The sequence below is a fragment of the Lactuca saligna genome, chromosome 4 (assembly GCF_052625555.1).
Source record: "Lactuca saligna cultivar CGN05327 chromosome 4, ASM5262555v1, whole genome shotgun sequence".
NCBI lineage: Eukaryota > Viridiplantae > Streptophyta > Magnoliopsida > Asterales > Asteraceae > Lactuca > Lactuca saligna.
In genome coordinates this window covers 38,912,553-38,928,237 of record NC_136420.1, presented here as the reverse complement: position 1 = coordinate 38,928,237, position 15,685 = coordinate 38,912,553, and the positions used below count along the sequence as shown (strand labels likewise).

Genomic DNA, 15,685 nt, shown 5'->3' with positions numbered 1-15,685 from the left:
TCTGCCGACTCTGAGCAGTCTGAAGCCTGCTCCGGACCTGCTGGATCCTCTCAGTCGTCTTGAGCACCACTTCGGTGCTTCCCATGACTCTCTGGCCAACCTCACCCCAGCATATCGGGGTCCTACACCTCCGTCCGTACAACATCTCGAAGGGAGGGCGGTCGATACTCGCGTGATAGCTGTTGTTGTGGGGGAACTCAGCCAAGGGAAGATAGGTATCCCAGCTACCACCGAAATCTAGAACACACGCCCGCAACATGTCCTCCAAAGTCTGGATGGTCCGCTCACTCTGACCATCTGTCTGCGGGTGAAAGGCGGTGCTGAAATGCAGACGAGTGCCTAACTCGTCATGGAATCTATTCCAAAACCTGGAAGTAAAACGCACATCCCTGTCCGAGATCACCGATACCGGCACCCCATGCCGGGCCACAATCTCCCTGATATAGATGTCGGCCAATTTCTCGGCCGATAAGCTCTCCTGAATCGGAATAAAGTGAGCACTCTTGGTCAATCTATCCACGATGACCCAAATCGAATCCACTCCACGTGCGGTCCTGGGAAGCTTCGTGATAAAATCCATCGTGATATCTTCCCATTTCCACAGTGGAATATCCAACGGCTGCATCTTTCCATGCGGTCTCTGATGTTCGGCCTTGACCCTCCTGCAGGTCAAACATCGCTCGACATACCATGCCACATCCCGCTTCATGCAGGGCCACCAATAGTCTAGACGAAGATCCCTATACATCTTCGTCGCCCCGGGATGAATAGAGAATCGGGACTTGTGCGCCTCTTCCATCAAAATCTGGCGCACGCCTCCGTGATACGGCACCCACACCCTATGGTGTAGTGTCAATAACCCTCGGCTATCATAATCGAAGGAGGAAACCTGACCTACTACACGCTCGCTTTTCCGATGCTCCTCCTTGATAGCCTCCTGTTGAGCCTCCCGAATCTGATCCAACAGGGGAGTCACCACAGTCATCCTCAAACAGGCGTCCTTGATCGGCGCCGTCTTGCGGCTAAGCGCATCGGCCACCACATTGGCCTTCCCCGGGTGGTAAAGGATCTCGCAATCATAATCCTTCACCACATCCAACCACCGACGCTGCCTCATGTTCAGATTCGGCTGATCCATGAGGTACCTCAAGCTCTTGTGGTCCGTGTAGATGGTACACCGAACCCCATAGAGGTAATGTCGCCAAATCTTGAGGGCAAATACCACCGCCCCCAACTCCAAATCGTGCGTCGGGTAGTTCGCCTCGTGAGGCTTGAGCTGCCTTGAAGCGTAAGCAATGACATGCCCCCTTTGCATCAGCACCGCGCCCAACCCAGAAATGGACGCATCACAATAAACCACGAAGTCCTCTACGCCCTCTGGCAGGGCTAAGATCGGCGCCTCACACAATCGCTGTCTCAGCGTCTCAAATGCAACCTGCTGCTCGGGTCCCCACCGAAAGACCACGGCTTTCTTCGTCAGCCGCGTCAGGGGCACGGCTATCTTGGAGAAATCCTGGATAAATCTCCGATAGTAGCCTGCCAATCCCAGGAAGCTCCGAATCTCAGATGGAGACTTCGGAACCTCCCATCTCATCACGGCCTCGACCTTGGCCGGATCGACCAGAATCCCGTTCTGGTTGACGAGGTGTCCCAGAAATTGCACCTCGCGCAACCAAAACTCACACTTGGAGAACTTGGCATACAAGTTCTCCCTCCTCAGGGTCTCTAACACCTCTCTCAAATGCTCCTCATGTTCCTCCCGGGTCTTGGAATAAACCAAGATATCATCGATAAAGACTATCACAGACTGGTCCATCATCGGTCTGCATACACGGTTCATGAGGTCCATGAACGCGGCAGGAGCATTGGTGAGCCCAAACGGCATCACCACGAACTCGTAATGGCCATAGCGCGTCCGAAACGCGGTCTTCTGCATATCTTCCTCCCTGACCCTCATCTGATGATATCCTGAACGCAAATCAATCTTGGAGAACCAAGATGCGCCCTGAAGCTGGTCAAAGAGGTCATCAATCCTCGGAAGCGGGTAACGGTTCTTCACCGTTACCTTGTTCAGCTCCCGATAATCTATACACATCCGATGCGACCCATCCTTCTTCTTCACAAACAGAATCGGGGCTCCCCAGGGCGAACTGCTCGGCCGAATAAATCCCTTGTCCAGCAGCTCCTGCAGCTGCGTAGACAACTCCTGCATCTCGGGAGGAGCCAACCGATACGGTGCTTTGGCTATCGGAGCCGCACCGGGAACGAGGTCAATCCTGAACTCCACCTGTCGCTCCGGAGGTATCCCAGGTAGTTCCTCCGGGAAAACATCAGCAAAATCTCGAACCACCGGGACCTCGCTCACAGTCGCCTTACCCGCCTCCCGGGTGTCCATCACGTACGCGACATAACCCGCGCATCCCTGTTGAAGGTAGCGCCTGGCCCTCGCTGCTGAACATACAGTGGGTCCACACTGCGGCCGCTCTCCATGAATCACTAACTCTCCCCCGCTTGGGGTCCTGACTCGCACTAGCTGCTGTGCGCAATCTATCACTGCCCCATTAGGGCTCAACCAATCCATACCAATAATCACCTTGTTCCCACGCAATGGAATGGGAACCAAATCTACCAGGTAACACTCCTCAAACAGCCGCAGAACACAATCTCGAAACACCATCGATGCTCGCACCGAGCGATCGTCAGCAATCTCTACCTCTAACGGGCAATCTAACTCGCCTGAAGTCTCATGAAATCTCTTGCTAAGAGCAAGAGAAACGAACGATCGGGATGCACCCGAGTCGAACAATACCTGAACCGGGATGCCGTTCACATGGAACGATCCTAATACACATGTATACACACGGAGCACATATCAATATCATAACAACGAAAAATAAAAGATAGAAGGAAGGAATCATACCCGTCACCACATCGGGCGCGGCGCGTGCCTCCTCAGCAGTCAACTGAAATGCCCGACTCCTCACCACTGGAGCCTCTGCCTTGCCCTGACGGCCATCCGTGATCCGCAGGGTCGCCGGAGCTGGCGCCTTCACTGGCGCTGAAACTGTCAACATGGGGCAATTGGCCTTCTTGTGGCCCCTCTGGTTGCAGTGGAAACACAGCAACTCCGATGTCTGAATAACTGTCGCAGGAGCAGTGCAATCCCTGCTGATATGCCCAAACTTGCCGCACTTGTAGCAGCCTGACGATCCCATCCTGCACGCCCCCTCGTGCGGCCTGCCGCACCTCCTGCAGCGGCTCGGACCCGACTGGCCTTTTGGCCTCCCATCTGATCCCTTGGGCTTCTTCCCCGAGGCCCCTGATGCCTGACCATCCTCAAGTTTCTGTTTCCGGATGTGCTCCAAATCTATCTCTCTCTCTCTCTTTAGCCCTGGCAATCATGGAGTCCAGGGTAGGGCAAGCCGAAAAGCTGACATGCTCCCGAATGTCAGCTCGTAGCATATCATGGTAACGAGTCCTCCTCATATCCTCGTCGCCTGCATACTGGGGCACCAATAAAGCCCTCTCCCGAAACTTGGCGGTGATCTCCGCCACGGTCTCTGTCGTCTGCCTCATATCTAGAAACTCCCTGGCCAGCTGCTGAAGCTCGACCGCTGGCGTAAACTCTGCCCTGAACCTAGCCACAAAGTCCGACCAGGTCATTGCCTCGATAGCCGAGGCTCCCAACGAGTCACCCACTGACTCCCACCAATCTCGGGTCCGGTCCCGCAAACACCCTGCTGCGTACCTCACCTTCGACCCCTCGGGGCAGAAGCTGGTCAACTGGGCGGACTCAATATCCGCAGTCCACCGCCTGGCGACAATGGGGTCCTTCACCCCATGGAAATCCGGCGCACCACTGCCCCTGAAGTCCTTGAAGGACAGTGTGCGAGATCCTGACTGGCTAGAGGCCAAGTCGCTCCTGAATGCCCGTAGGCGATCCTCCATCAACTCCACGATCCCTTCCTTGATCGACCCAAAGATGATGGGGGTCGACTCAAGGATGCCCCTAGTGATCTCTAACGTGATGAACTCACGTAGCCTCTCCTCAATCGGCTCGGTGCCAGGTCCCGAACCTGACCCCTCTCCTGACCCGCCATCTGTCGGTCTCGGTCGAAGTACCACCATTCTGCAAAACATCATAATAATCATTAGTGGTACTGCTACTTTCTGAGGGATCTCAACTACTTACAGGTTCCTTGGTCTCGTCTTGGCCTTCCTCGGCTCGGGTACGGATCCTCTGCTTTCAGTAGTACGGGCCCATACTACCTTCCACATCTATCCGTACCTTCTCCGAGGAATTCCTCGACTCCACCAACTCCCCTTTACTACTGCTACTCTCTGTTATTCTCATCCTAGGCTTGCCCTAGGGAAAACTCAAGTTCAACACAACTGGTCCTCAGCTGCTGTAGGTCTCCTCATAATGCCAGTTAGCCACCACCTAAACACCATCACATGTGATGAGGATTAGATAATCCTTCAAGTAAAAGATCCGTCCCTACAACGGTTGGACTCAAACAAGAGCTGCGCAATAGGGCCAGTTCCAACACTTTGGGATTATTCAACCCTGATTACATGTGGTGTGACGTGTTTACCTAGTGGCTCACTCCCATTACTCAGAATCCCACCAAGCACGAAGCAAGCAGCATTCGGATAAGGAAAAACAGACTCAAGCCAAAACTGTTCTTGGAACAAGAAACGACACTTAACATAGGATGCTAAGCTCATACTATCAGGCATAACCTACACAGGCTATCCTACTGCTGTCTACTCAATTCTAGCATGCAATATTCAATAAGCTGTAGCAAATAAACAGGCACATAAGGCATCACTCCTAGATCCTTAGCCTATTCTAGCATGCAGTATTCATAAAGCTGATAAACATAACATAAACTTGTATGGGTACTATGGGGAATACTTACTTGAGCTCGGCCGGTCGCGCACGTCACACACTTTGCTCTTTCTTATGACTCTTTTCCGGGTTTTAAAGAACAATTTCTTTTGGAAAATCTTTCAATCCCTCGATTTGAGTCCAAACACTCCCGAAGGTGTGTCCGAATCCCTCAAACCAGGGCTCTGATACCAACTTGTAACGACCCAATTTTTACGTCCGAAAATTTCATTTTTGAGGTATTATTTTAGAAAACATTAATAAATAAAAACATTGTTTGTTCACACCATAACACATCGCAGCCATGTTCTAAAAAGTCAAACCATACATCCCATCAAAATATCAGAGTACAATCCCAGTAAATCTCATAAATGCGGAAACCGAAGAGTGTGTGTATGACGTGTCGCTACCGCGCCGGCTCCTTCCCCTTCGATGCAGAGGTACCTGAAAACAAAACTGTAAACGTAAGCACAAAGCTTAGTGAGTTCCCCCAACGTACCGCATACCATACAAACACATAACATACGTACTGTCAGGCTATTCTGGGGTGCCTGACTACCCGGTACGGCCATTCTGGGGTGCCGACCTACCCATACGGCCATTCTGGGGTGCCGTCTTACCCGTGTCAAGCCATTCTGGGGTGCTGACTACCCATGTCAAGCCATTCTGGGGTGCTGACTACCCATCGGTCCTAACAACCGATCCTCGGGGACTATTTCACCCCCTACTACTACGATCACATATAACATAACAAGCCAGCATGCATACATATCATCACGTACTGTCAGACGTATCTGGGGTGTCTGACTACCCTTCGGTCCTAACAACCAAACTCTACTACTATCACATACAACATATCATGCTAGCATATAACATGTCAGGTAATAGCAAACTTAGATGATATCACAAAGACAATCATCTATCATACATCTCCTACTGGTGGGTCGGCATTGTGGCCTTAGACCCACTGCTACTGGAAGGTAACTCACCTCAAAGTAGCTGCTGAACTGATCGGGAACTAACTGACTGCTGCTGCTCCGGGAGTCCTCCGGCTGCAATTCCCACAACATACTTAATCAAACACTGCTAACTGTCCTTTAGGTAAAATGACCATTTTACCCCTGGTTTAGCCCTAAGCCAAGGCTAGGGTCAACTTTCAGTTGACCCGACTCGCCGAGTGGATCACCACTCGCCGAGTCCCTAGCAAACCAATGTCCTGGGTCCCTGGTTCTACTCGTCGAGTCGGGCTATGACTCGGCGAGTTCACCTTCTAACTGTCATACAACTTCTTCATCCTACTCGCCGAGTTGTATGAACAACTCGTCGAGTTCATCTTCATCCGAAGAACACTTTATGCTAAGACTCGCCGAGTTGTATGAACAACTCGCCGAGTCTGTTCTTGATCTATGAAGATTGCCTTGGACTCGCCGAGTCAGGGCATTGACTCGCCGAGTCCTAACATGGGTGAGTTCAGCTCCCAACTCACCGAGTCACCCCCTGTGACTCATGGCTCAACTCGACACATGAAGAAGGGACCAAATCGGTGACTCGCGACCAGACTCGCCGAGTCACCTATGCGACTCGCCGAGTCGTCGCCATGCACTTCTTAAATATACCGATTTGCTCGATTCCAGTCCATGCCATTCATAGATCTGGACTTCTAGGGCACGAATCACACGTAAAGTTTCCAACTTTACGTGTGGATATTCACCAAAATGGATTATAGGGCTCAAAATGTCTCAAAAGTGTAGATCTAGGGCTAACAAGCCTCATGGGGCCAAAAAGCTAACAGATCTGAGCTCCTGGAGCTCAATCTTGCATAGATCCAAAGGCCAAACGCCTTATTACGACATATAATGCACATACAAACTTGGGGAATTGACCAAGAAGGACCCAAATGAAGTTTTAAGCATAGAATCAAGGGGAAAACGGGTTATACCTCAAAGGAAATGTTGAAATAACACAAAGATGGCTGATCTCCTTCTCCTCTTCTTGATCCACTCCTCTTACTCCTCGAAACCTTCAAGAACACACCAAGAACACCTCAAACTCTCAAGGAAACAAGGGAAAACGATGTAGGGGGAGTTCTGGGGGTGAATGGGGACGAGTTGGGGCGGAATGAGAGTTTAAATAGGGTGCAAACCCTTGAAACTTAGGGTTTCATCCAGCAGCGGTGACTCGCCGAGTCCCGGATGTGGACTCGCCGAGTCGCCTACTTAAAACGTGTCCTGAGTCTCGTCCCTACTCGGCGAGTCGGACCCTATGACTCGCCGAGTCCAAGGTTAAATTAGGGCAATGCTCAAATAAAATTCACATACCGGAAACCAGGTGCTACATTTTCAGCAGTTAGCCTTACGAGGTAAGTTACCTTCCAGCAGTGGTGGTCTACGGCCATAATACCGACCCATCAGTAAGAGTTGTATGTTAGATGATCATCTTTGTGATATCATCTAGGTTTGCTACTACCTGATATGTTATATGCTAGCATGATATGTTATATGTGATAGTGGTAGTAGGAGGGGAATAGTCCCCAAGTTCGGTTGTTAGGGCCGAAGGGTAGTTCAGACACCCCAAATATGTCTGATGGTATGTTTATGTTATGATATATGTGATAGTAGCAGTAGGGGGTGAAATAGTCCCCGAGGATTGGTTGTTAGGACCAATGGGTAGGTCCGCACCCTAGAATGGCTTGACACGGGTAGGTCGGCACCCCAGAATGGTCGTACCGGGTAGGTCGGCACTCCAGAATTGTCCGACAGTATGTATGTTATATGATTGTATGGTATGTGGTAGGACAGGGGAACCCACTAAGCTTCGTGCTTACATTTTTCAGTTCTGTTTCAGGTACCTCTTCAGCGAAGGGGAAGGAGTCGGCGCGGTAGATACACATCATACACACATTGGATTCCGCCTTATGAGATTTCTTGGGATTGTACTCTGACATTGTTACTACTTTTATGATATGATTTTCAGACATGAGATTATGATTTTATGAAATGATATGACATGGTGATGTTTCATGATAAATGTTTTCTAGATCGTTATATCAAAATTGATATTTTTTGACTTGAAATTTGGGATGTTACAACAAGTGCCTTATTGCATTTTAAAGGCCAATAAGTTATAACCGCATGCCTGTGTTGACTAACCTATTTGTGCCCCTAAAGCTCTAAACCAATTTCTTGTTATAAACTGTTATTTGATAGTTTTGAAAACTTTAAGATTTTTTTAAAAAAAAATTGAGTTAAATAAAAAATTTGTATGAAAATATGAGATTAAAATTTTTTATTTTCACAAAAAATTATTATCTAAAAGCTAATTCAAGTAAAAGTTATAGCTTTTAATTTTTTTTTTTGTTATATGTAATTTTATTTTTTTAAAAACTTTCAACTAGCTTACTGAACACTACATCCAAATAAAAAAACTTCCGATTAAAAATTAATTTTGTCAAAAACATTCATAATATTTAACATCTCAAAAATCCTTCATTGTAAATCTTTATAAATATTATATTTCAAGTTATATTTAGAAACAATTTTAATAGTGGAAATTAAACTTTTAAATTTATTTTGTTGTTTTTGAGAAAATTAAAGGTGGACGATGCACAAATCACGCATTAGACATGATGGTTGGAGCATCGTCACAACGTGAACAAACGATGGTGCTAACATGCTTTCACACATAAGTTCTCTTGTTTGGTGTCGAATAGAACACAACACATCCTAGATGTTGGTGGTGGTGTGTGCTGATGTGGCTGGTTGATACCAAAGAGTCTAAGGAGTCGTTTGATATTACTTCTAATTAGGTCCAATAGAGGACCTGGTCCGAAAAAGATCAATCAGCATGTTTGATTTCATTTTAAAATCAAAGACTCGGTTGATGTTGTGGACTCAGTCCAAGAAAAATGGCTAATTCGGTCCTTCACTTTCAATCGATGGAGTAGGACAAAAACGTGAGTTGGCTTTTCATTTCCGATTTTACCCTGTGCTTTGTGACAACCTCCACAAAGAAAAAAAGGTAGCGACATCGTTCCTCCCAATCCCAATCTGCTGCTCGAAGGCTGCTTTCTTCCTCCGACCACTCAACTGGAGACGACGCACCTGCTGACAATGTTAGTTTTCATTTTCTTTTTTATCATTTTCTATTGCTCGATTCTTGCTAAAATGTTCGATTTTTATGTGATTTTCTACTTTGTTGTCCTTTTGTTCCATTTGTTGTTGGTGTCCTCTTGCTTTGCTCGATTTGTGCTTAATGTGATGTTATTTGCTTTTTTTCCTCGTTTTTAACTGTTATTGTTGTTATCCTTCATTTTAGATTAAAATTAAATGACAATCTATCATTTTCAATTCAAATTGAATAGATCAGTTCACACATTTGTGTTTGTTTGTTTCTTGATTTTTGTTTAACCATTATACGTTTGTTTGTTTGTTAATTTTTGTTCTGTGCTGATTGTTGGATAACATGTGAAAGTTCATGCTTGGATTGGTGATAATGAAGAATAATTTCATTGAATTTTAGTTGTATATTTGTATTTATGTAAAAATTATGTGTATATTTAAAAACATAATACTGAAACACAAAAAAGAATGATTTTTATATGCTACAAATTTATCATAAAAATATATTTGCTATTTCCAAATGAAAACAGATGAATGGCTTGTGTATTTTTTTGTACGCCTAATTTATTATGTTTTAAAAGATATGTTTAACTTTGGAGAAACAAGGATGATGAAATGTTTTTATAAAAAAATGTTGTTTGAGGTTTTTTCTTCAAACAAAAGTTATAGTCATTTTGGATGCTTTTATAAAAACAATGTTGTTTAAATGTTGTTTAAGGGTAATATAATCATTTTGGATACTCAATTAAATGCAAAATCAAACAATAAGTTTAAATTAACTCAACTAGAATTTTTAACTCAATCAATTTTTAACAGCTCTAACTAAAATAGTAACTATCGCCTCTAAGTTTTGAAAGAGTATAGGTAATCAATCATTTACTTGTATTAAAAGATGGACTTCCTACCTTTTATTTCTATTTTTCTTCATAGAAATGTATAAATTTAAAATTTCAAGAAATTGAATGATATGTAAAATAGATCCAAGTATATACAAGGAATGGCTATATCCAAGAATCAAACTTTGTACACTTAATTAATAGAAGCTTCAAAAATCAAACCCTAAATCTCTCTAGATCAACATCCATCCCACTGTCCACCCAAGTAGCAAACCTGCACCAACGAGCCCTAATCCCATCGCAAAAATAACCGCATATGTCCCTAAATCATCTTCATATCGTCTGCTTCGTCTCTTCCCCTTCTTCATCTTCTTCTTCTGTAATTTCCCATTTTTGGAAGGACAAACAGACAACTTCGGATCATTCATCTTCTTGTTCTTGATTTGGTAATAAAGATTTTCAAGTTGCAGAAGACGAATCCATTGTCTGCAAGCAAGCAACTCCGATGCCTGTCTCAAAACGACCTTCACCAAATCCTCTTTCTCCGCGTACGCTTCCTTCGCTGCGTTTTCTGCTTCTCTTGCTCGCGTTTGAGAATGTCTCAGAGCTTCCAATATAATTCCCCTGTTTGAATCACTCACAGGATTTGGTTTTTCTTTGATCATCTTTTCTGGCTTTAATCCCGGAAGATGACGATTCTCGATACAATCGTGCGAATGTGATCTTTTTGAAACAACTGAACCCGAATCATCTTTTCCGACGATCTGCCACCATGGAAGCGATACCTCGCCGTTCTTCTCAATCCCAACCCAGTGCTGCAACTTTGAGTCCTTGTTAATGTCCACTAACTCGAAAGATTCGTTCGAGAGAGAATTGATACTACTACTACTACTACTACTACCATCTTGATTTTCGACGAATTGATGAGAATTGGTCAAACCCCTTTGGTATATATAATCAGTCTGCAATTGAAGCCACCATCTGGAATCCGGTGAGAGGTCGGAATACAGAGATTTTTCGTTGGGAAGAAGGAATCTTTCATTGCGATCTGTAGTAGTGTTATTAGCTGGTTTTATTTCAGCTTGTTTAGACGATGAAGATGAAGATGAAGTTGAAGGACGACATGCTAATTTAGGGGCTCTTTTTGCATCTTCCTGGACGAAATATCGATTCGCCGTACGTTGCCAAACTGCCCTTGCTTCGGCGGCGGCTGCTGCCATCAAACTGCTTCATAATGAAAAAAAAAAACGGCCGTTAAATTTAGGAAATTAAAGCTGTACCAAATCACATATGCTTAAACGTATAAAACCCACATATGAAATCTGATTGATTACTTAACGAAAGGGTGATTGAAAGTGTGTACTACATCTATGAAAAGTAATCAACAATGATACAGAACGTAAAAAGATTTGATTCTTATGATAATGATTGACAACGAAGAACAGGGGAAAGTAGAGATTATGAGGAAGATGTAACTGAAAGCAAAGAATCTAACCTGGTACTGAGTTTCTTGTTCTTTTTGGAGGAATTAAGAATTGGAATGAATCTTGTTTCTATATAAAAGATGATCACCTCTCGAAGGTCTCCTAATCAATTTCCCCTATTTTGTCGGCCATGGATCAGAACAGAATTTCCCTACGAAAACGACGCCGTTATTATTTATGAAAAAACTTACCAAAAAAGAAAAAAATAATAAGAATTAATATTTAAGGAAAATAAGTTAAGACTTGGCATCTTGTTACTCAACCACGTGGTTAAATTTACACTCCATACAAAGAGAAATAATATTACATTACATATATATAGATAAAAATATAAAATAAAATTAGTGTTTTGAATTATGTTACAATAATTTAATAAATTATGTATATTTTGGAAGAAAGCATATATACCAACTTTTTGAAATTTTTAATAAGATAAACTAATGATATTACACTTTCCTCACATTTTATTGACAAATATCTTGTAATGTTGGACTAATAATGAAGGTGTATTTGTTGAATCATATGTTGGTGTAATCTTTAGAAGTATATAATACGTTGATTCTTGATAGAGACACTTGCATAGTCCACCACTCCACCTAACGTATTAAACCGACAAAAAAAAAAGATAAAACTCAATCATGTATGATTGAACAACAAATCGTGATTAGCTATGTCACATAAATCTCTAAATTACAAGGCTAAAATCGAAATATAAAACCAAATTTACCTTGATTTTATATTTGAAATAGACTAATAAGGCAAGTCTTTTAAGTTTACAATTATATAACAATTATGTTTTTAATAATGTATTAAAAACTGAATATTATATTTAGATCTACGTTTTTATTAATTTTTTAAAATTGAATATGATAATTAGATCACGGTTATTTACTTATTTACGTATACCGGATCAACAAACCAAATTAGCCCAATTGATTTTTTACATTTAAATGTAATTTGATGAATATAATTCCTTCAAATATAATCTTAAATTGCATGCAATCTACTTCTTATTACCATTTATATACATAATGTTTAACGATTTTTAAGTCTTGTGTACAAACAGATTAAATGATAATAACTTAGTTGACACAGCCTTTCCTGATTTCATATTTTATTTATTTATTACTATTTATTATTATTATTACTTTAAGAGAAATTAAATTGATTCTTACTTTTTATAGATACAAATATTTCTACCAAATAAAATTATGACAACTATCATCATTCCATATCTTTTAACTAACTCATTGACGATATATTAGGAATATATCAAATAAAATTAAATTGAATGGTGATTTATCAGAATTTTAATGGGTAGAAATAATTGTAGGTATAAAAGATAGGAGATAATTTTGATTTCTCTTACCTCAAACATCCCATCTAATGTCACCGGTTAAAGGGTTGTTTGGCTAAACTTATTTACAGTTTATTTCCGAGCTTATTTTTTATAAGGTTATTTTTTCTAACTTATTTTTAAACTTATGAGCTTATTATGACTTACACAAAAAAAATTAAATCGAACTCATGAAAAAAAAATTGAAAAATAAACCATAAATAAGTTTAATCAATCATAAACATTAAGTTGTCAATCCCAAACTTAAACTCCTCAACTATTCGTCATTCCCTTTCTTGCATTTTTGTAGATTCCAAATTTTAACACTAATGAGTCATCGGCTCAAATAATATTGGCTATAATCTTTTTGAAGAGAAATATCGAGTATAATAAGTTTTTTTTATATATATTGATATTTTAACAAACCATATAAATTCGCTTACTATGCTATTTATTCGATTTGTCACGTGACATATGAGTTGATGAAATTGATATTGAATCCATTATAATAATAATACAATATCTTGTTCCAATATATAAGAAGACGGATTCGTAACTCATAAAATGTCAGATATTAATGATTAAAAAAAATGTTGACGTATAATTAAGCCCTATTTATACTAGTTAATTCTAGCATTTTTGGTTTTTTGACTTTCTTAGTTATTGGTCAAAATAGAATGATTGAACTTCGAACATGCAAAATGTTATTATTCGTCATTTTGTCATGATAGAAAATAAGTTTTCAAGAGCCGACTAACCACAAAGTTTTAGCTAAATAATTCATCAACATCATTTAAGAAACAAAAAACAAAGAGAAAAGGTGAAAGGGCGGATGATGAGTCAAATCACAATAGATAAAAAAAAATCGGTGTGGTATGGATTGATTCAATATACTTTATATCTAGCTTTTTTATAACAATATCTCGGAGGTTGTATATATATTAAACTCATAGTTAAATTCAATATATTTTGTTACGGTTGTTACCAAACTAATACGTAGCATATCTTGTAACTTTTTAGACACAATCATAACAGTACACTTTTATTTTTGTTTTTACTTAAGGTACTACATTTATTTATATATATATATATATATATATATATATATATATATATATATATATATATATATATATATATATATATATATATACACACACACACATATTACAGCCCCACCTAAGCTTAGGTACTAAAACTCTTGAAAATACATTGTTTTACGATATAAAGATTACGGTTAATGGATTCACGATTAATACTTCAAGATGTAAATTCAAGATCGACACAATAGGGTTTAGGGTTTAGGGTTTAGATTTAGGGTTTAAGGTTTAGATTTAAGGTTTAGGGTTTAGTAATGTTCACTTGAGTGAAGTAATAAACGATAATTGAGGGAAAAAAACAGGGATGGTAAAACGATAATGAAAGAAAGAAATATTGTGGTGGATGATATATTTACCAAGTGAAACCAAACCGGGTATATCTAGCATGTTAAAACGACATATTTTAGAAGTTTAGTACCTAAGCTTAGGTGGGGCACCCAACCATTTATTTTTGCCGCAAAAGCCTCCAACGTACCGGCGGAAAAGGGAAATGAATGCACATTTGTTTTCCAACAAAACATATTTCCTTAAACTATGCTAATCATTACCTTAATATATACAAAAACATTGTTTTTTCGGTTTTTTTTTTAATTTTTATAAGCTATTTTTATTAAAAACTGATCTTAAATATACCAAAATTCATGATTTTTTATTGTCTACAAATAGACATCCATATTAATATAGTTTTAAGATAAAATAAAAAATTTATTTTTTTATATTTTCAGCTATCGTTATTCATAAGTGAATAAAAATGCATCAGGTTTTATTACAGTACATTCGTTATTCACTTATGAATAAAAAATATGATTTTTTTTTTTACAATTTAAATATTATTCATATATGAATATAGCAAATAATAAACATAGTATATTCATATTTTAATATTGGACGATGCATTCACTTGTGAATATTAACATAGTATATTGATTTGTGAATATTAGATGGTATATTCACTTATTAGTATTAAATGATATTTCATATGTGAATATTACATAGTATTAAATGGTATATCATATATGAATATTACATAGTATATTCACTTTTAAATATTAGATGATATATTCACTTATGAATATTATACAGTATATTCACATATAAATATTACAAGGTATATTCACTTGTGAATATATTCACTTATGAATATTTGAAGGTATTTTGACAAATATATATATAATTTTTATATGTTATTCACATATGAATAACATACAGTCTTACATATTTGTTTTGTGTTTTTAATAATCATATACTGATTCAGGTAAGAAACATATTCATATATGAATATAATATGGTAATTTAGTTTATGCATTTCATCAGACAGTTGGAGTGCATACAAGTTAACTATTTTAAAAATGTTAAAAACATCAAGTTATCAATTCCAAATCATCATATACTTCCGATTTCGACATCAGATGTGACATCCTATGTTTGATCGATTTCTCATTTTGATTTTGATTTTCGAAAATCCGATTGGAACCCTGTGAGTACCGATTTTAAGTCCTTCAATGTCAACTGTGACTGTAAGTCTAAAACTTCGATTCCAATTTCATGAACAGCGAAGAAATTTCGGTTTAGTTGAAGACATCTAGATGATTATTGAAGGTTAAAGGAAAAATTTTAATGATGAACGAACTATTATCGAATTCTCTATAGTTACATATTTGAGATTGAAGGTTATTAACATATTTACAGTTTTGTCACCGTGTCTTTTTATATTTAGATTAAATGAGTGACTGAGAATGATTCTCCATTCTCAATCTTTTTTATTTTCTCAATTGAACCTTATATATATATATATATATATATATATATATATATAGTTTTTGATTTTTAGAGTTAAAAGGATTATAAGAAAAGTTGTATAATGAAATGTTTATGTGACAACTTACTAAATTTAATAGAGTTAAATACATTGTGAAGGAT

The 15,685-nt window shown here is 39.8% G+C and overlaps 1 protein-coding gene and 1 long non-coding RNA gene across 4 annotated transcripts; both read right to left on the bottom strand.

Moving 5' to 3' along the window:
• Positions 1–4,081: 4,081 nt before the first annotated feature.
• On the bottom strand, positions 4,082–6,889 carry LOC145041650 (uncharacterized). Its single transcript, XR_013680336.1, has 3 exons — positions 6,831–6,889; positions 5,881–5,943; positions 4,082–4,129 (listed from the first exon to the last, which is right to left on the bottom strand). It is a non-coding gene; the product is annotated as an uncharacterized LOC145041650 (long non-coding RNA).
• A 3,078-nt stretch (positions 6,890–9,967) lies between these two features.
• Positions 9,968–11,487, bottom strand: LOC145041648 (uncharacterized). 3 transcript variants are annotated; one of them, XM_078989787.1, is made up of 2 exons: positions 11,341–11,487; positions 9,968–11,072 (listed from the first exon to the last, which is right to left on the bottom strand). In XM_078989787.1, the coding sequence occupies exon 2, from the start codon at positions 11,063–11,065 to the stop codon at positions 10,079–10,081; it is 987 nt and encodes a 328-aa protein (XP_078845913.1). In that variant the 5' UTR covers positions 11,066–11,072; positions 11,341–11,487; the 3' UTR covers positions 9,968–10,078. The 3 variants fall into 3 exon arrangements, with proteins under 3 accessions (XP_078845913.1, XP_078845912.1, XP_078845914.1); XM_078989786.1 differs by having other exon boundaries at positions 9,968–11,069; positions 11,341–11,485; XM_078989788.1 differs by lacking the exon at positions 11,341–11,487 and adding an exon at positions 11,159–11,321 and having other exon boundaries at positions 9,968–11,069.
• Between the last annotated feature and the right edge of the window lie 4,198 nt (positions 11,488–15,685).